This window comes from Benincasa hispida, chromosome 2 (genome assembly GCF_009727055.1).
Source record: "Benincasa hispida cultivar B227 chromosome 2, ASM972705v1, whole genome shotgun sequence".
Lineage (NCBI taxonomy): Eukaryota > Viridiplantae > Streptophyta > Magnoliopsida > Cucurbitales > Cucurbitaceae > Benincasa > Benincasa hispida.
In genome coordinates, this window is record NC_052350.1 from 14,018,685 (window position 1) to 14,040,139 (window position 21,455).

At 32.9% G+C, this 21,455-nt stretch overlaps 1 protein-coding gene and 1 long non-coding RNA gene across 3 annotated transcripts in view; one reads left to right on the forward strand and one right to left on the reverse strand.

Annotated features, from left to right (window-relative positions):
* The window catches only part of LOC120070613, a 10,030-nt gene extending 3,395 nt beyond the window's left edge, over positions 1-6,635 (reverse strand). The window contains exons 1-4 of one of the 2 annotated variants that reach the window (XR_005479997.1): positions 6,296-6,635; positions 6,107-6,191; positions 5,709-5,761; positions 1,253-1,442 (exon numbers count right to left, since the gene is read on the reverse strand). This is a non-coding gene — a long non-coding RNA (uncharacterized LOC120070613). Of the gene's footprint in view, positions 1-1,092; positions 1,443-5,708; positions 5,762-6,106; positions 6,192-6,295 lie in introns of those variants that run through there. The other variant, XR_005479996.1, reaches the window with a different exon arrangement.
* A 3,028-nt stretch (positions 6,636-9,663) lies between these two features.
* LOC120072028 (protein Asterix) lies at positions 9,664-17,811 on the forward strand. Its single transcript, XM_039024448.1, has 3 exons — positions 9,664-9,892; positions 9,988-10,088; positions 17,562-17,811. Exons 1-3 carry the CDS (start codon positions 9,665-9,667, stop codon positions 17,623-17,625), a joined length of 393 nt encoding a protein of 130 aa, XP_038880376.1. The 5' UTR covers position 9,664; the 3' UTR covers positions 17,626-17,811.
* Positions 17,812-21,455: the final 3,644 nt, after the last annotated feature.

Consider the following 21,455-nt stretch of genomic DNA (forward strand, 5'->3'; position numbering starts at 1 on the left):
TTGATATAATATAAACTATAGGTTATATGTTATATTAGATATAACATATAGTATAATTTATATAATATGATAAGTTAGTAAACATATAATTATATTTTATATAATTATTAATTCCCTTAATTCTAATTTGAATGTTTCAAATTAACTTATCACGCTATTCTAGAGCTAGTCCGTTACGAGCTAGTAGGGGACCTCGCGGACCTACAGATCATGGGCTCCAATGATCCGAGATTAATTAGCTAAACTCATTAAGCCAAATTAATCCCCATTCTTTAACTAATGGGTCACTTCACTAAAGCCCATAGTTGCACTTCCCTCACTGTAGATATATTATGTCCACATGATTTAACCATAATCAGCAAGTCGACCTTTCACAGGTTGTTCATAATAACGGCTGGGTCAAATATCTGTTTTACCCCCGAGATTATGTCTTATTCCTCAAGTCCCTACTGATCTTCTAATGAACAACTGGTTTGTGATACAATCACTAAACCAAACTCTCTCAGCCCAGTGAGAGGGTGGGGCCCCTTGTTCAAGACTTGGATTCAGTACTTGAGAGAACAACTTTTCTCCTATCCCTAAATCGGGTAGGCGTAAACTCCGTCTTGCATCTTATGTCCCCAACTATCTATTTGGTCTTACCCCTGAAATGGGAGTTTTATTGAGCCGGCGCTGTTGAACCAACCCTCAACTATGCAAATCTAAAGGCAATCTCGAATAAACAGGAGTTCATAGTTAGCTCAGGATTAAAATTGAGTTACCTAGGTCATCTAGGTGAAATAATCAGTCTTAAATAGTAAACAACGTTATAAAGTAAGAGTGACTTATTTCTTGGTCCTGATCTTATGCAAACTCATTGCATGGGACACCTTCACTCCTCATGTCATAACATATACGAATTAGGATCACATCATATGTAGTACTTTACAACTCTTTGTAACAACTACAGAGTAGGCCGCATCCAATGGTGTTACCAGAATAAGGTACTCAACCTCATTCATGTATTATATATCATTTTGACTATTTACTCGAACCTGATCCACTCTTATGTCTTCACATAAAGTTCAAGTACTCATACAATAGTCATGGGTCTTAGTTAATTGGATTTAGACTTTCATACAATTTATGAGATCAATAACAAGTATATTGATAATAGAAAATGTTTATTATTTTACAAACTGCGAGTTTTTAGGACATAAAACCCAACAATTAGATTTATCGATGCTCCTAAATCAAAAAGAGCTTTACTTACTGTAAGATTCCCTATAGTGCAAAGGATAGTGAAACTCCCAGGATCCTTTAATTTATGAGGTAACTTCTTCTGCAGTATGGCACTACACTCCCCAGTTAAACTCATAGTCTCATATTTTCAAATTTCTTCTTCTTTGACAGCATTTCCTTCATGAACTTCAAATAGTTCGACATCTGTTCCAAAGCATCGGCTGTTGGATTAAACAAGCAAACAGCTGAAGAAATCAGGATCATTAAGCATTCTAATTTATTAATTTTAGCATCAAAATCAGCATGTTCATAGAATATCAGAAGGATTTCATAATAACTCACATTTGAAGACTTTAATCAACAAAATCAGCTGTAGTCTCCTCTTGTACAAGATGTAAACCACCAATAGTTCTTCCCTACTATTCTCCTAGACCTTAGATTGGCTTGTGGGAACCAAAATGAGTAAGAATTTTTGGGAAATTTTAGGAGAGAAGAGTTTTTGCTGAGAAAAACAAGAACACTTCTTCAGTCAATCTCAGCTTCAAAATTACCTTGCATGCCTTAATCATTCAGTTAAATTGTAAACCACGAACCCTATTTTCATTACATAGGTATATTTATTAATATGTTAGTATGTTAAGCATGAGTTAATGTTATGTTTGTAGGGAAGAGAATGAAGACGATTAAGGAAGAAAGGAAGACAATTTTAAGTATTGAAATATATGGCTTTCGAGTGGTAATTCAAAAGAGCAATGGATGAAGAAAATTGGCTAAGTATGGAAGCCAAGAATGACCATGCATTGGATTTTGAGGCATTGGCACATGGAGCTTGGGGTGTGCGGTAACCAAGGCTCGTAGAGATTATTTAGAGCAGTGATGGGCGCGAGACCATGCCATGAAGATGAGTGTGGTCGTGAGGTTGCCATGCGCTAAACATAGGCAATGCGTTGAATAAGCCATACGAGGTTAGTTGGGTAATGATGTGCAAGGCAAGTGCGATAGACGGTGGGCATGATGAGGCATTGGCTAAGCATGAGCTGTGAGAATGGAAGGTCGTAGGCCAAGCGTTGGGCGCAAGGCATGCGATGGCTGAGAAGGGCATGCGACCAAAAAATGGTATGCGATGACACTTAGGCTACACGATGGCATTAGCAATGGAGCTATGGGACAAGGTTGCATTGCATTAATTAAGTCTACGCGTTGTTTAAATACGGGCCACGACAAAGGAGTGAGACCAAATGAGGGGCTAGTTACGTTGAAGCCATGTGTAGGCCAAAGGCATGTGTTGATTGTGTCAAGAAAAGGTTAAGCCATGCATTGATCAAACGGTGGTAGCAACTCAATCATTGGGTATAATGGACCATCTATCAAGCTTAAGTGAGTTAATCCCACTTAGTGATTGATTTGGTAGCCTAAGAATGCTTGAAGTCATTTAGAGCTTGGTATAAAGAAGGAAACTTCAGTTCAAAGGTTCAATTTAAACTCTTCTTTCGTGCTATTGAGGTGATTCTAGAGCCATTTAAAGGTTTAGTGAGTCTAGTTGATATCCTAAGGCTTCCAAAAGAAACCTCCATAGGAATTAAGTTGGAAGCTGGAGATATTACAAAAAGGACACACTCTTGAATGAATCTAGGCCAGAGGTGGAAGTTGAAAGAATTCTGAGCTCAAATTTTTAGATAATCTAGTTAAGACAATTTTAAACACGTTTGTAGAAGGAAATTTTTTAAGATAAAGTCTGGATAATAAGTTATTTGAGCTTAAAATTGAATCTGAAAATTTTGAACAAGCAGGTAGCTGCTTAGGTTGAATAAGCAGGTAGCTCACTAGGCTAACGTGCATGCAAGGGTAAGGTTGAGTGCCAACATGCGTTGAGCTATGCGTTGGGCTGTGTGGACGTTTGCTAAAGGCTTGAACACATAAAGGTGTAGTGTGTGCGTTGATGTGCGGCTGAAAGGGGCACCTAGGACATGCGATTGACGCATGAGTGTGTGCGATGGTGATGTGTGTTGGCCGCTTGGAAAAGGCTTAAACTTCAAGGGGAAATTTCTAAGTGTTGAATGCATATAGGTATGCGTTGATATGAAACCCTATATTAAGTTATATGTTGAACTCATTTATGAAAATTAACCTCCCAAGGAGGCCAATGCTAGTAACTAAACATGGTGTTTATATCCATAGGGTTAACACCAATAGGAGAAGTCTATCAACCCTAAGAGAAACACTTAAGGTTATGAGTGACAAAAGTTTATGATTTCCAAATGTTTTAGTAATACATGCTTTACTTAATGTTTAGATTCATGCTTGCCTATGTTAAAGAATGTTTAAAATGATTTCCAAGCAAACTATGTTTCATTAAACTATTAACGCATGCTAATTTTAACGAAGTTTATAAGCATGACTTAAGTTTTTTAATACTTAATATTCAAGAAGCATGTGTTGGAAGTAATGCTTAATAGCAAGAATGTTTAAGCATATGATTTATGATGCTATGCTTTCAAAGTAAGATTTACTTCAAAGTATGAGTACTATGATGATTACCAGAACCTGATACTGAAGGACAATGAGAAGATATCCGGGAAATAATACCTAAGGAATGACGGTACTTAGTAATAACCATGTACATGCTGGTAGATTCGGTGTTGGTTATGTTGATAACACTCTACATCAACTAAGGTTTAATGTTTAGGGATTGAGCAAAAGGGTTCTCTCTCAACTTAGAAACGGTGAAAGGTTATGTTTTAAGCTATATCAAGATGAAAGTTTTAAGTATGAGTTTGCTTGGCAAGTTTCTGTTTTAAAGCATGTTGTTTATGTTTTATTAGTCACTCATTAGGCTAGTAGCTCACTCGTTTAAATGTCTTCCTTTTCCTAGGTAGTGGTCATCCCTCTAGAGGATAATTACACTACTGCTCTGTCACTTAAAGATATAGTTGAAGAAGAGTCTTGGTGTTTACCTTGTTTTTAACTGTACATATTTTTTGCATATTGGGGACTAGTTTTAAGGGTGGGATCCATTGAACCTTGCTTCTATAAATATGTTACGAGTTTGCTATGTATGGTGCTTGAGGTTGCTTAAAATGTGTGATGTTCCGCGAGCTTTTGAATGTTGTTATGTTATCCTAGGCTAAACAAGTTAGTTAGACAGTAAGTGTCATGAAAGGGTTGTTAACTACTATCGTCATATTCTTTTCTAGGTTAACTGAGTTTTATCCCTTTTATCCATGCAAATAGGAAAAACCTCAAGAAGGCCACTCGTCTTTGGAGATTTGAGTAGAATTGTGTGATGTTCATGCTAGTGGAAAAACCCACTTTAGTGGTTTTTTTTTTTTTTTTCCAAAATCCATATTTTCTTTTATTTTTGTTTGCCTTGTGATTTGTATCTAAAAGTGCGTATAAATAAGGGTGAAAAGTGAGGTTGAGATAGATGGAAATGAATGATGAATCACTTCTCTGGGTGAGAGGATTAGGCGATGCGTTGAGATGATGCTAAGCACTTTGTATAATGTGTACAAACTTTTCCTAAATCAAATCCAGTATAAATCTAACTCAAGTTCCTAGTAAGTCCAGGGTCGAACACGGGGATTTTATGACAAACTAACGCAAGCCTTGCGTTATTTCAGTTGTAGAAAGGTCCTAGATAAATGCGGGAGAGGTTTATTTACACTATTCTCAAAGAACAATTAATCAACATCATCGTTAGAACCCTCAGCTACCTTACTGGAGGAGGCGACTTGATTTAGGGTGATTTAGTTTGTTAGATCTTGTTTTAGGTTGTTATAATTGTTTGGACTTCACAATAAGGATACTTTTGTCCATTGTTATATCTTAAATAGTATCCAAATTATTCTTGGTCATTTTCGCAAAGAAAAATCTGTTTGGTCATTTTTCTAAAATGTCATTTTATTTTAGCCATTTGCCAGTCTACCCTACATATTTGATTAACATATCGATATTCCATACTTCTCAATTTGGTATCATTAGATTTGATTATTCAAAATTCCACGAACTACAATGAGGTTGGTGGTTTTGTTGATTTACTTTAATTAAATGAGAAGTTTTTTTGTTTTTTGTTGTTATTATTATTATTTTTAAAGGTATTGAATTAATATGTGAGGTAGTAGAATCAAACCTTCGACTTTGAGATTGATAATACAAGCAATATATCAGTTGAGTTATACTCATTTTGACTAATTGAGAAGTTTGATCTCATGTTTGCATTAATTGTGTAACTATACCACAAATTGCTCCCAAATATGCACTAAGATTATTGATTGTTCTAAATAAAAAGGAAAAATATGGTTTTACCAAAGCCTCCAAATGCCAAATGAAGTCATCAAATTTCACAACTTTATTTGATCGACTTCCTCTAGCTCATACAACTAACATCAAGAAAATAGGAACTAAGCACACATCAAGTAGAGCTAAGAACCTTTTTTTTTTTTTTTCCATTCTAAACAACTCAAAATGCAAGGATTTGATGGACTTACTTTTTTGTATATGGTAAAAATGTTCAATCCTTGCCTTATGAAAACATGAGTAACTGTTAAAAAAAAACAATATTTGGTTAATAACAAAAATATGGTAGGGAGAAAAGTGGTTTGAAATCCCATGTGAACTAATAACAAAAATTATAAACGATGCTAACATGAAAGATTATATTCCTCTCCTCATGCCAAAAGTCATGAATTACCCAATAGTTTAGAGCAGACTCAGAACAGAAAACTTCTTGGTTTTGTACTCTTGGAGCATATAAAAAATCATTACCAAACCAACAAAATTAAGCCGATAGGGCAATCACAGTGAGAAATTGAATATCAAAATTACACACCCAAGGATTAACTAAGTTCATGACATCCAGCAAACTACCAGCTAAGATAAAAATTACCTGCTGCTAAGACAATTTCAACCAAGCTTTGTTTCGTATATCAAACGCTTCATTGAGAGAGCCTAGCTCCACAGAAGGCATATACCTGAATGTTAAACCATAAAATCAACAATAAAAATCTCAAAAAACTAAAACCTAGCAGTCATGTTAAATCAGAGCAAGTAGAGGAGTTGGAGTTTATGGAAGTACTTTTGAGATAGATAGGCATTCACAATGGAGGTAGCATGAGATCGCCCCATAGGCGAAGAAGAAATCCATTGTTGTTTGAGTGAAGACAGCTTCGACCATTGATTCCGAATGTTCCTTTACATCGATGGTCTCCATGGCCTTATTACCTATGAAAGTTGAGGCGATGAGCTTGGCGTTGCAACGCGTCCAGATTTCGAAGTAGCTCCTTTAGAAGAAGGAGGCGTAGAGAAATACTGAACCTCCATAGTGATTAGGGTTTTTATCCAGCCGTCGAGGGTTATCGAAGGAGTGGCCGGCCGAGGAAGACAAAATGCTCAAACCGAAACCTGAGAGACCCAAGTTGCTTTTGATCAAATTCGGAACCGAATTGATTTTCCTAGATTAAGATATTAGAAAACCAAACCGAATTGATTTTCCCAGATTAAGATATTGGAAAACCAAACCGAATCTCATCCTATTAATCGTATAAAACCGACTTTTAACCGAACTGATTGGTTCATTTTTTTGGATTGATTCGTAATTATGTTCAACAATAAGTTCATTATTATTATTATTATTATTATTGTTATTAGCATTATTTTGATAATATTAAAGATAGTGACTCCTCAAGGGAAAAAATCTACTATGGACTCTTCATACTCTCCCTCTCTAGAGAATGAGATGTGCCACCATTATACTTTTGTTTATATTAAATTTTTACATGGCTCCACCTTTTCTTTTAAACAATTGTATTTGCTTATTTTTTCTTCCACTAAAAACTCTCTCTTTCCATCCTTAATTTATATTATTTTTTATATACTTAATTTTAATTTATTTCATTTTCTCTTTCCTATATTTGATTTCCCTTTTATTTTTATTTTTGTTTTTTTTTTCCTTTTCCCACTCTCTTATTTTTATATTCTTTATCAATTTCTTCATTATTTTCATATCATTTTAACAATGTCACACTCTGATCTTCATCCTCTCTTCTCTAGTCTCTTCTCCATCAATTTTCAATACAATTTCACACTTCATCATCCTTATTTGAAGGTTTGCACTCCAATTATTTTACTTCATTCAGAATTTTAGTCTATCATGATAAAATAAGATAAGATAAAATTTAATTTAGCTTGTTTGGGATTAAGAATTTATTATTTTCACATTAAAGTCTCTTTTTTAATTAATCGTTGATTTAATTTGTAAAAAATAATAATTATTCAAATATAAAGTTACAAGTAAAAAAATATCATAATGGATAAGCATAATTATAAATATAACGCAAATATAATAATTAATTTGAAATAAATCATTATTCTTCTATTTTTTATTTTAAAAGTACACAAAATAAATTAAAATAATAGTAAAAAAACAAATAAAACTAGGAATAGAGATGAAAGAATTGAAATTAGTTTGAAAATAAAGGTTAAAAAATTAATATATGGGTTGTTAGAGAAGAATATGAATACATGGGTTGTTAGAGATCAATAAATAAAATCAACTCTTTTTTTTTTTATTTGCTTTCAAATGAAAATAATGAGAAAATTGGTAAAGAAGATAAAAATAAGCGGAATTGTGAAGAGTTATAAATCAAATATAAAAAAGAGAGAATGAAATAAATTAAAATTAGGCAAATGAAAAAAAAATAATTGAAAGATAGAGAGAGGAAGTTGTTAATTGAAGAAAAAAATGACAAATATGGTTGTTTAAAACTAAAGGTGTGACATGTGAAAATTTAATATAAGAAAATATAATGGTGACACATATCACTCATGAAAAGAGAGATATGGAAGAGTCCATACTACCGTAGGATTAGAATTTTTCCCATCCAACTAAAGACTCATCAACATTTGATAACTGAGGTGGAGTGTATCGGGCAATTTCCAAATGGGGTTCTAGAAGACTTTGCTGTTCTCGTTTTGTTATGCTTATTTCGGTCCTTTTGCTCCACATTAATCAATATGTTGTAATATTCCCTTTTATATTCTTTTATTATTTTATTTTCTACTAATGGGCAGTGTATATTTGACCTGAACTCGTGTGTCTCTTTTCAATTGGGAAGAACATGAAAAATTCAGAGGATTACTCTGGACATAATTATTTTCTTAGGCGTATCTTTATCTATTTTATTAATTGACAACATGAGGAGTGAAATAATCAAAATTTTAATTTATGAGGCCGAGTAAAGTTTTGTGTTAGTTAAACTATTATGCTTATTTTGGCTAACAAATTTATTTTTTCCAACTTGGTATTGAGTTTAAAAAGGTCCATTGACTGTTTTTCACAATAATAAATTTATCTCATGATTAATTTTTTTTAGTATACTATCCTATAAAAAGTTGAGAATTAAAGTTTTATTAGATACAAAATTGAGGTTGATAAATTTTACATAGGTGTTAAGAGAATTATGAATATATACTTATGAATTTTGAAAATTGTATTAATTAAATTATGAACTGATAATTGTTTCAATTTAAATGTTTGAAACTCATAATCGTATCAATTTATGTCGTCATTTAAATTTCGTTAAAAGAAAATTGTGTGAGACTTACAGTTATACTAAATAAACTCTTAAATTGTCATAAATGAATCAAATTTGACTAATTGTTAGATTATCCAAATGAGAAGTATAGTAAAAATTTTGTACCTATTATAACTCTAAATATGTACTTTTGTGTCTAATAAGTCTATAAATTTAAAAATTGTTGTTTAGACCAATAACCAAATAGTTATACAGTCAAAAGTTAATGGACATATAAGATACAATATCCTAAATTACCTTAAAAAAAAAACAAAAACAAAAACACAACATAATTCACCGATTGGTTTTAACTAAAACACAAGATAATTTTTTTTCATAAACTTATTTTTTTCTAAATAATATTAAATATTGCACAAATTTATCAAAATAAAATATAATTCAATTAACATAGTGCACATTTTATTAATCTTGAAGTTAGAAATTCATTTCATATATGGTAAAAAAATAATAATAAATTATACAAATTTAAATTTGATCAAGGTACAGATTAACCATGGAACAATATTGACAAACTCATCAAGCATTACAAAAAATTTAGCTTAATTGTTATTTTTCTTTGAAGTCTTCTCCATTTTGTACTCACGTATATTTTATAATTTATTGAAAACATATGAGAATATTTTTTTTTCTAAAGAATTTTCAAATGAAAAACTTGTAATTTTGGAGTGTCATTAAATGAAATTAAAAGTTTAGAGTAAAATTAATATATGTTGGAGGAATAAACTGATAACGGATGAAAAAAAAAAATTAAATATCATTTTGTATTGGACGAGCCGGTTCGGTTTAGTTGAATCAGTCCATATTTATCATGCAGGCCGAAAATAGACCGGACCGCAACCGGTATTTTCTATATGCGCAAGAATCAGATTCACCAAAGCAATTATATCGGGGCGAGTGGAGAGAGGCCGAGTCGTCGAGACTTGAGAGCCAGTCAAGAGATGTCGACACAAGCGAATGATCCACGGCAGCCGTCGGCGGCGAAGCCTTTTGTTGCTCCGGCAGTGAATCCGCAAGATCTCCCCGTCGATTATTCCGGTTTCATCGCCGTAGTTTTCGGCATCGCCGGTGTCATGTTCAGGGTAATTTCTGTTTATTTTCGAGTACTCATACGGTTACTATGGCGATCTTACTTTTTACTCATTCCACGCTCTTCCTTTTGGTTGAAATTGGACAGTACAAGCTTAGTTCGTGGCTGGCAATCATATTTTGCGCCCAATCGCTTGCGAATATGAGGAATGTTGAGAACGATCTTAAGCAGATTTCCATGGCAATGATGTGAGTTTTCTTCCCTTCCCGATCTCTATTTCACACTTACTTCATACGGATCAATAGTTAAATTGGAGTTTGTCTGAAATCTAAACATTCTAAATTCTCTAGGTTGATTTTTCCGTCGCTTTGTAGATGCAAGAATTAATGTTTATGAGCTAGGGTTCGAACCAATTCTTAAGGGTTCATCCATGCTGGGTGGCAAATTTTGCCACCTACTGTATTAGGGATTATGATATTTTTGATAATCTCCACATTTATAGTCGTGCACACACTTCAACCATTTATGCACTATTCAATCAAAGGAATTCTAAACAAAACAGAATTCTAACAACAGGGAATTTGATCACAAAATGCATCTTTATTCAAGTGATTAAAGTGACAACATAGTGAGTTTATATAGAGAACTCACTATGAAAAAGAAATAAGTAACCCAACAACTAATTAACAGAAAATGAAAAACAAATGAATCAGTTGCAACAACAAATAAAATATAGGAAAACCAACTGTTAGTGAGCTCTCTCAATACCCCCCTCAAGCCTATGTGTCGAGAAGAACACACATTGAGCTTGTCCCTTAATGGAAGAAAGGATGTAGGAGATAAGAGCTTGGTGAAGACATCTGCAATTTGAGCACTAGCTAGAAGATGAACTCTAATCTTCTTTTGTTGCACAAGATCACGAACAAAGTAAATGTCTATTTCAGCATATTTTGTACAAGAATGAAGAACTGGATTTGCACTCAAGTGAACAACACTCAAATTATCACACCATAAAGTTGGAGGTTGTGATAATCTAATATGTAAGTCTGTGAATAAAGAATGTAACCACACCAATTCCAATGAAGCAAGAGCCAAGCTTCTATATTTAGCCTCTGTACTTGATCTGGAAATAAGTGTTTGTTTCTTTGAAGTCCATTGTATCAGGTTTCCTCCAAAGTATACACAAACTCCATATGTTGATTTCCTATCATCTGGATCTGAGGCCCAATCAACATCAGCAAAACCTTGAATAGTCAAATCTTTTGGCTTCTTAAACAATAGCCCCTGATCAATTGTTCCTGTTAAGTATCTTAGAATTCGCTTGATAGCTTGCCAATGAAGACGATTTGGAGAGTGCATAAACTGACAAACTTTGTTTACACTGTAAGATAAAATTTCTGGTCTTGTTAAAGTTACATACTGCAAAGCTCCAACTATGCTTCTATACAGCCTTACATCATCAAACCTTTCACCATGAAATGCTGATAAAATAGACCCACTAACCATTGGAATGGCAATAGATTTTGCATCTTGCATCTTTGCTTTATATAACAGATCTGATATATATTTCTTTTGTGATAGAAACAAACCACCAGACTCAGGATATGACACCTCAACACCCAAAAAATAGTTCAGTCAGCCCAGATCTTTAAGAGAAAACTTGTTGTTTAATTCAAAAATCAATCTATCAATCATAGATGATGAACTCTCTATAATGACAATATCATCAACATATATGAGAATATAACATAACACCCTTTTTTGTTGTAAATCAGTAGAGAAGAATCAACTTTAGAATTTTGAAACCCTTTTTGATGGAGAAAGGATGTTAATTGATCAAACCAAGCACGAGGAGCCTGTTTTAGACCATATAGTGCTTTTCTTAGTTTACATACCTTTGTAGGAGCTGATTTATCAATCATTCTTGGTGGTTGAGTCATGTATACTTCATCCTCTGATATACCATGAAGAAATACATTGTTAATATCAACTTGTCTCAGATTCCATCCATCGTGTAACGCAAGAGTAAATAACACCCTAATAGTTATAGGTTTTATAACTGGACTGAAAGTTTTTGTATAATCAAGATTAGCAACTTGATTATATCCTTTAGCAACTAACCGTGCTTTATACTGAGCAATAGAACCATCAGAATTTCTCTTGATTTTGAAAACCCATTTTCATCCAATTACCTTTTTTTCAGAGGGTTGAGACTCCAAAGACCATGTGTCATTAGCAATCTACGCTTTATATTCTTCTGTCATAGCTTGAACCCAATGAGGACATTTTAATGCCTCTTTAGCATTTGGAGGCTCTTCTTCGACATACTCCACAACAAATATTTTGGGTTTAAAAATCCCATTCTTGCCCCGAGTGACCATTGGATGTTGATTAACAACTAAGGAAGAGCTCGGCAGAGGTACAAGAGTGAATGATCCTTCATTTTCATTTGGGACAGTCGAAATGGATTGCAAGCGGTGTGGAGATGAATTTTGAGTAGGAGGTAGAGAAGAAGACTCTGGCAAAGAGTTGTCATTATTAGGGGAAGAAGAAAAGGGAGTATTTGAAGGCACAGACGTGGGACTACTATGCATTTCATTTGAACACTAGGTAATAGAATGGTCATTAGACAATGGGCAATCAAAATTTATTAAAGGACACTTGGTCAAGTCATTGATAGCAGGACACAGAGTTGACACATTTGGTTGGCTATTTGATGACTGATAATGTTATAGGATAGGAGGGTCTGAAGCAAAAGCTGGTAGAAAGGACACTGATGTACTATTTTGAAGAAAAGCTGAAGTAGAACATTTTGACTCATCAAAGATAACATGCCTTGAAATATACACTCTTCCTGATTGGGATAGGCATTTATATCCTTTGTGAATAGAGCTATATCCTAAGAAAAGGCATGGAGTGGATCGAGGATCAAGTTTATGTTGATTGTAAGATCTCAAGGATGGATAACATAGGCAGCCAAATGTTTTTAGAAATGAATAGTCAGGTTTAGTGCCAAAAATCTTCTCTAAAGGAGATATTTGTTGATGGACTACTCTAGGAAGTCTATTTATCAAATACATTGCAGTGGAAAAAGCATCATCCCAAAAGTCAAGATTTAGAGATGAATGAGATAACAAGGCTAAACCAGTTTCTACAATATGTCTATGCTTTCTCTCTACCATACCATTTTGTTGAGAAGTGTGAGGACAAGTCATTCGATGTTGAATACCTTGAGATTTTAGATAAGGGATGAATGAACGAAATTCACCTCCTCCATCAGTTTGAAGACAAAGTATGGAATGACCTAAAAGTTTTTCCACAGTTTGTTTAAAGGATAAGAATGCATTGAAAGCCTCATTTTTAGTTCTAAGAAAGTAAATCCATGTAAATCTTGAGAAGGCATCAACAAAGCTAATATAATACTTGAAGCCATTCCTAGAAGTTTGATAGGATGGTCCCCACACATCCATTACAACTAATTGTAGGGGTTTTGAGTAAGTAGTTTGAGAATTGATAAATGGAAGATTACGACTTTTAGCTATTGCACAATCATGACAAACAGAGAAAGTATTTTTATTGGAATAGGAAATATCACGAGATTGAAGAACATGCTCGACAGTAGTTAAACTTGGATGGCCTAATCTATTATGCCATATATCAAGTAAAAAAAGAACAAAGGACTGATTGCCATTACATTTTGTGATTGATGTGTGAAGAGCTTGAGAAAAAGCTTTTGGTGTTGGCTTATGCTTGGAGAAAATCCTCTGGGACTTGGCTTTTTCCATTGCAAAACAATAGAGTCCATCAATAAGATTGCCTTTGAGAAGAGTTTGGCCATTGAGGTCCTTCACAAAACAAACATTAGAGTGAAATTCAAAATAGACATGATTGTCTTTAGCAAACTGACTGACACTTATAAGGTTTTTGGTTATTTTAGGCACAGGAAGAAGATTCTTAAGCTGGAAAATGGTATTCAAAAAAGCATTAGGAAAAGAAGATTGCATAAAAGAGGTCCAAATATGAGAAACATTCAAACCCGCACCATTGCCTACAACAACCTTGTTGTCCCCAAGATATTTATTTCCAAAAGTCAGATTTGATGCATCATTTGTGACATGATTAGTAGCTCCAGAGTCTGGAAACCACTGATTTTCCCGGTTGAGATCATTTTGTATTGATAGAGTATTCACACAAGAAGAACTTATATTCTGTCCTTGATGATTTGAGGAAGCATTCTGTGTATTGTGGCTTGAAGTTGGTCCATGAAACCATTTCTCAAGAAGAAGATAACACTTTAAAGTTGTGTGTCCAAACTTGCCACATACTTGGCATTGAGGTTTACCATTATTGTTCCAAAACTGTTTGTTCTGCTTCCCATTTGGATTCTTACCTCGTCTGTTACCACCAACATTGTTGTTGGATTGAAACTGAGAAGAGGAAGGTTGTTTTGATTGATTTTGCGTGGTTAGATTGACTGAAGGAGTAGAGCCATTTGCATTAATCAAGCCGTGTCTTTCAATCCGATTTTCTTGAACAAGTAATTGAGAGTAGACCCTTTTATGATTACTGACACTGTAGAGTCATATTCAGGTCCCAATCCGGCTAAGATATGCATAACATGGTCTTTGTGGGATACTCTTCGAGCGGCTGCCTTTAACGAATCAACTAGGGCTTTGATTTTCTGAAAATACTCCTCCAATTTCATGTTCCCTTTCTTCATTGCTTCCAATTTTCCTTTTAAATCAAGAACACGAGCCATATTGCGTGAAGCAAATCTTGCAATGAGAATACTCCAGACTCCTTGAGACGTTGAACAATCCAACATTTCAGACAAAATTTCCTTCGACATAGCTCCAAGAAGCCAAGAAGCAATAAGTCTGTCTTGCCTTACCTAGAAATCATACTCTGGATTTAGTATTCTTGTAGAAGAAGATGGTGATTCAGTTGATATAAACTTCGGTGGAGCAATAGTTTCTTGGTCGATGAATCGTTCAAGCCCGTATCCTCTCAAAGTCGTTGTAATCTGAAGTTTCCAGGATAAAAAATTGCTCTCATCCAATTTCAGAGTTGTAATCTTGCTTCTAGGATTGATAACTTTGAATGGAGTTGGAGAAGAAATTGTTTCAGACGAAATTTGCTCTCTAGTGGGAGTATCCATTGCTGAAGAAACCTATCGGAAAAAGGGGAAATTTTTTTTTTCTTCAGTTGATTAGACTTCAAGCTCTGATACCATAAAGGAATTCTAAAGAAAACAGAATTCTAATAACAGGGAATTTGATCACAAAATGCATCTTTATTCAAGTGATTAAAGTGACCAACATAATGAGTTTATATCGAGAACCCACTGTGAAAAAGAAATAAACAACCCAGCAACTAATTAACAGAAAATGAAAAACAAATGTATCAGTTGCAACAACAAATAAAATATAGGATTTCCTGTTAGTGAGTTCTCTTAACATCAATCAATGCATATGGGTATGTTTAGATTGACTAGAGAAAAAAAAAAATTTCAAAGCATTTTTATTTTAATTTTTTTTTATAAAGGAAAAAAAAAGGGTTTAAAATGAACTTGAAAGTATTTCAAAGGCTATTTTAAGTGATTGCCATTGCCAAATACTTCAATTTTTTCAAAATAGCTAATTTTCAAATTTAAACTTTGAAAAGTTAATCAAAGACCCATAAATTACTGAAATCTAGTGAAACTTGGACCATCCCAAATGTTACTGCCCTCATACAGGTGTCCTGACTTGGTTCTCATGTGTTAACTCAGGGTATTGGGTTGTGTTAGGTGAACACTGGTCATGTTAGGTGACTTGGTTCTCATGTGTTAACTCAGGGTATTGGTTAGTTGTTTATATCCTATAAGTTTATAGATACCAAAATTTGCAAAGTTGCTAATTGTCTTGCTTTACAAGTTCATGAATATCTAATTTGCAACACCGTTATAAGAAGAAGAGAGAGTATTTACAATAGTTTACAGTAGCAATCGTGTTTTGTGATTTTTCAGATTCAGAATTGATTGCGTCCTCAATACTTGAGATTTAGGAACCTTGAATCTTAGATATGGTTTGGCATTTATCATTGTAGTTTTAGTTTACCTCGAGTCAGCCTTAAATGTTGTATGCAAACCATGAACATTCCTCCCTTGACATATTCCATTATCTTTTTCTAATTTTCCTTTGGTTTAAATACTACTTTGGTTTATGTACTTTTGACTTTGTTCATTTTGGTTTCTGTGCTTTTAAAATATTCATTTTGGTTCCTATACTTGGTTTCTTTTGGTTCTTGTAATTTCAAAATGTCCATTTTGATCCTCATACTTTCAACCTTGGAGCATTTTGATTCTTGAACTTTGAAAAAGTTACCATTTTGGGTCTCTTCATTTTTCATTGTTATATCATTTTTAAGGGATCAAAATTGTCACTTTTTGAAAAATTTAAGGACCAAAATGAACCAAAGATGAAACTCTAAGGACAAAACGAACATTTTCAAAGTATATGAACTAAAATGAACAAAACCAAAAGTATGATCAAAGTAGTAAACATTTTCCTTTTTGTACTTGCTTCTTACCCTTTCCTTTATGTATGAGTTTAGAGCATAAACTAGGTAACTTATAAATCGGGATTAATTATCATAAAAAATACTTTTCATGGGAATAGGAATCAGTGAATTGAAATGAAATTTAGATTGAGAATTTGCAAAATAAGAAACTACAGTAAATTATCCAAGAGTACTAAATAAATGTAGCCTTCCCCGCTTCCACTCACTCTATTTTTTAATCATCTATCACTAGCAAACTCCTTAGCTAATGATATGATAATATGCCCTTAGAATTGTAATAATATTTCCTACATCTACTCTGTTAAATTTAGGTATGAGTGACCAATGAGACCGCAGAGAAAGGGTCAATAGCCAAATGGTTAAGGGGCAATAAGTTCAATTTATGGTAGTCACCTACTTAAGATTTAATATCCTACGAGTTTCTTTGACACCCGAATGTTGTAGGGTCAGGTGGGTTGTCCAGTGAGATTAGTCGAGGTGCGTGTAAGCTGGCTCGGACACTTACAGATATAAAAAAAGAGGCTGCAGAAAACTAGCTACGAGTAAATAATGAGTTCCATTTATTGATTGTTCTTGTGTTGATTCAAATTGTTGCTCCTCCAACCTGAGTTGTGGCATGGTAACAGTGTCCCATGAGGCCAACTGACATGTGAAACTACATCTCTTAGTTTCTCCCTTCGATGATGGGTTAAGAATTTTAAGATAAGGGAGAGATGGTAGTATGATTGTCTATAATAATGTTACCCAACAGTTTTGAGGATATAGGTGATTTTCATTACATTTTCAAAACAATTGTTGAAAATTTATTATATAAAGGTGTTAGATGCATTTTATTTTTACCTATATTTTATAATTTAGCATTTTGTTTTTACCCATATTGAGTTTTACCGGCCATCTTGGGTTTCCAAATTGTTTTTCTGGAGCATCTAATAAAGTCAAGTCTAAGTATATCATCTTGAACCATCTTGTTTGAATGATTTTTCTTTTAACATTATCAACATTTTAATATGATTTGCGCGAGCTTAGCTCAATGGTGATTGGCAAGTTCGAATCCCCCAATCCCCAATTATTGTACTAAGAAAAAACATTTTAATATGATTCAATAGCATCGGGTTTACACCCATTTTCTGATTTTAACTATTTTTTGGTCTCGAATCCAGGTTTGCTATTATGGGATTAGTGACGAATTACTTGGGTCCTGCCCGACCAGGAACAAAAAGTTAAGACTCTTTATTTAGAATGGTTATAATGTTTGTTTTCTTTGACTTAATTTATCTTAGGAGCTTTTTACAGTGACTTTTTATATTATGATCTCAAGTAATATGTGGGCAGATATGATGGAGGACAAATTTTAAGAGGTCTACACTTTATTTCCAAAGTTAGTTTGCACGTACATCAATTATTACTTTACTCTTACTGTCGAGTAGATACCATAGTGTGGAGCCAAGTGAGATGTTACAATAAATAGATTTTTTTTAGCATTCAAATTCACTTGAATCTCAAATGGGCTTAAAGTTGAGGCCTAGAGATTTTTTTTAATAATTATTATTTAAGCTTTTTTTATTTAAAAAATATTGAAAAAAATATACTTTGAGATTTGTCAAACACTTCATTTTTTTTTCCTGATTGAAAATGACTTTTTTCCAAAATTTAACTCTTCAAAAGTTAAATCAAACACACTCTTTGGTTGATTCATGGGTTGGAATGCAGTTGATTTAATTTAAATTTATTATGAATTTAAAAGGGAACGTAATTACTTTATTATTCGTCTGCTTTGAGTATATGCACTTTGCTCGTCAATTCTCAATTCTTTTAGATTTTCTTAATATGAAAAAGGTTGAAAATATAATTTCAGTCATTGGCATATAACTACAACACAAATGGAATGTATAGAGTTCTATTGGATTTAAATTTATATCTAATTGGTTTTTTTTTTCAAAATTTTTAATTTTGTTTTGGAGATTTGTTAGACATGAAATTGTAAGTTTAGTATGTCATTTGATATAAAAGTAAATGTTTTGAGACTTATAATAGTTTGGGTGTGCATGTCTAGTAACCGTTGGTTAAAATTAGTGCATGAATTAGCAAAAATAAAACCATAAAAATCGAAACACTTTGTAGTAATTCTAAAGTTTAATTGATGAAATTTAAAATACAATCATATGAATAAGATTACGAATTAGAATAGTTTTGCTAAAGCTTATATTATGGATTAAAGACATGCAGATCAAAATTAGCCCAAGCAAGTCTAGTTTCTTTTCTTTTTATTTTCTTTTTCCTTTTTTTTTTTTTTTAAAACAAATCCAGAAGTACAAACTTAAATTTAAGAAACCAAATCATCAAAGCATATCACGATCTACTAATGTCGTTAATCAATTTGGAAATTTAGAAATCCAAGTTCGGGATTTAGACTCCTAAAATCCCCAATTTGCTAAAGCATCATTAACACCATTTTTCAAATGTGGGATATGCATGAAGTGAAGAATGTTCGTAAGAGATGCTAACGGAAAGACTTTCCTTGTTAGTTGTTACATAAAAGTATACAAAGTGAATGTAACTTATGGAAATATACATATATAGAAGATAAAACCATAATTACTTCACATTTTTCTTTGGAAGAATGCCCATTAAGCCTAGCTTAATTTGCTTCCATAGCTTCCCAGTATTTGATGTCACCCCTTTTGCTTTCTGATTCTTTTTGCAGTGTCAATTTTTCCTTTTTGTTGCTAACCTGAACATAACTCAGTTGGTTAAAATGTAATTGTCTTTGAGTTTACATGTCTCTGATGAAGTTAATTTTTTTTAATAAAATAAAATAATCATCTGTTTCATATTACATAATCCTCTTAGTTGAGCCAATACTATCTTTATAAATTTCATTCAAATGTTGACGATAAAATGGTGAATTGGTCAAATGGTTGGATAAAACCTGTTGAGGTGACCAGTCATAGCTTTAAACTCTTGATAGTCATATAGATTGCTCTAACCCTCTTTAGGGGCTCTTGATTGTTGATCTTCCATATGGAAATTGCTTGCTTTCTTTTGGATTTGTGAAGCTATTTAGAACTATTCTTCTATGGAAGTTGCCTTGTTTTCTTTTTTATATACTTTTGACAACTCTTTTCAATGGCGACTCTTCCATGGAATAAATAGCTTAGTTTTCTCTATTTTTTGTTTTTTGTTTTTTCTTTTTGTATAGAGGAAATAAAAAATAAACATTTTTTGACTTGTTAAAATCGTAAGAATGGTACCTATTTCTATTAAAAATTCATTTTGTTTCTTTATTTTCAACGTTAATATATTGTTCATGATATGATATTTTGACATGTAATCATTCGAATTTTGTGGAAAGCAAAACCATATTCTATAATTGGATTGAGGTATGATTTGTTAATTTCCTTTCAATATTGAAAGTTGACAAATTTTAACTTGTGATGGACTGTATTGCTTAGAGAATTATTTTGAACCTAATTTTAAACTCCTATGCATACTATAAACCAATAAAAATATAATCAAAATTAGCTGTGAACATTCTAAGGAAAAAAATCATAATTTAAATCATAATCTTCTCATCAAAATGTTTCTCTAAAGTCTGCTTCTGTTTTTCATCAGTATCCTTCTCATCAATTTCCTTTTGCTTCTCATGGTTCTCCTTTTCATAATTTTGCTCTAGGAGAGAGCCAAAATTCAAAGATTCTATTTGACAAATGCCTATGAATACCTTTTTTTTTTTTGCTCTTCATTGTTATGATCTTCTTCCTCTTGGTGAAAGGATTATACAAAAAATATATATATATATATAATATCTCAATTTTTATAGGCTTTCATGAGGGTAATTGAGCCCAAATCTTTAAGATGGTCTATCATTAATAACAAAATCTCTAATCCATGAGTCATTCTCTTGCATTTTCCACACTTGAAAGCTCCCATTAGTTGCTTGGTAGATGTGAAAAATTGCATAAACACTGCCATAAATTATTGTATGTACGTGTGGTTGGGATTGGAGAAGAGACCAACTTCCAAGATAACACCCAATCTAATTTTTTCAGTTTTAACATCAAGAGTATATTTTCCAATTAATAGACGACTCCATTCATGTAAGTACCACCATAATGGAAGTCAATAAGCAGAGCGTACAGATGACTCCATTTGTATTGTTTAAGGTTGATGATTTCACTTCTACCGAACGTCAAAACATCCATTGTGGAATTGGAATTAGGTTCTTCTTCTATACCAACTCTAAACAATTTGTATTGCATTGTGGTAAGGATGAAGCCAAATCGAAACAGTAAATATCTCCATCAAGCGTAACCATGAGGAACTTGGAAGAACTCATTAGTAGTAGGAATGAATATGCGAATATAGTAGGTGTAATAAGTGAAACACATTGTTCGACGAGATTTTCAGAGAAATTTAATTTGTGGAATTTGAACTTTGCATGTGTATTAATTTTAGTATAGTATAATGAGTACACTTTCTAATATTTTATTCTTTGATTTTTTTTCTCGAAAAGTAAACTTTAATTCTTAAGCTTGTCGATCATCGTCTTTGAACTTGTCGGTGAACTTGCATCGCCCCTTTGGAGTTTCTAACTTGCTTTAGAACCTTTTGACCTTCTAAGCTTTAGTTTTTGGATCTTTAATTAGATCTTTGGAGCTTCAGAGTTTCAACGTTCAACTATTCCTACCTCAATAAAATGGTGCGAGAAGACCTCTAGTTGAGCATGAACCCAATCTGCTAGTTGGTCCAAATATTCACCATGAGTTTTAATTGGGTTGGACCCAAGTGACTTTAATTAGGGCTAACAAGATAAATAACATTTTAAGATTCATTTTGGAAAATAGCAAGATGTTTTTTTATTATGAAAAATAGCAATCTAATTTGGATTTAATTAATTACTAATTATTAGATTATAGTAATATCCTATATAGTATCTACAATTAATTTATTCCAAAAATACATATTTTTTAAAATCACAACAACCTAGATTTTATTAGTGTTTAAAATAGATTTTATTAAAAGAAAGTAAGATATTATCTTTGCGACATTGTAAA

Coding starts and splice junctions, on each gene's coding strand:
- LOC120072028 (XM_039024448.1), top strand. CDS start 9,665: ATGCGCAAGAATCAGATTCACCAAAGCAATTATATCGGGGCGAGTGGA. Junction 9,893..9,987: donor TCGCCGGTGTCATGTTCAGG/GTAATTTCTGTT, acceptor GAAATTGGACAG/TACAAGCTTAGTTCGTGGCT. Junction 10,089..17,561: donor CAGATTTCCATGGCAATGAT/GTGAGTTTTCTT, acceptor TCTCGAATCCAG/GTTTGCTATTATGGGATTAG.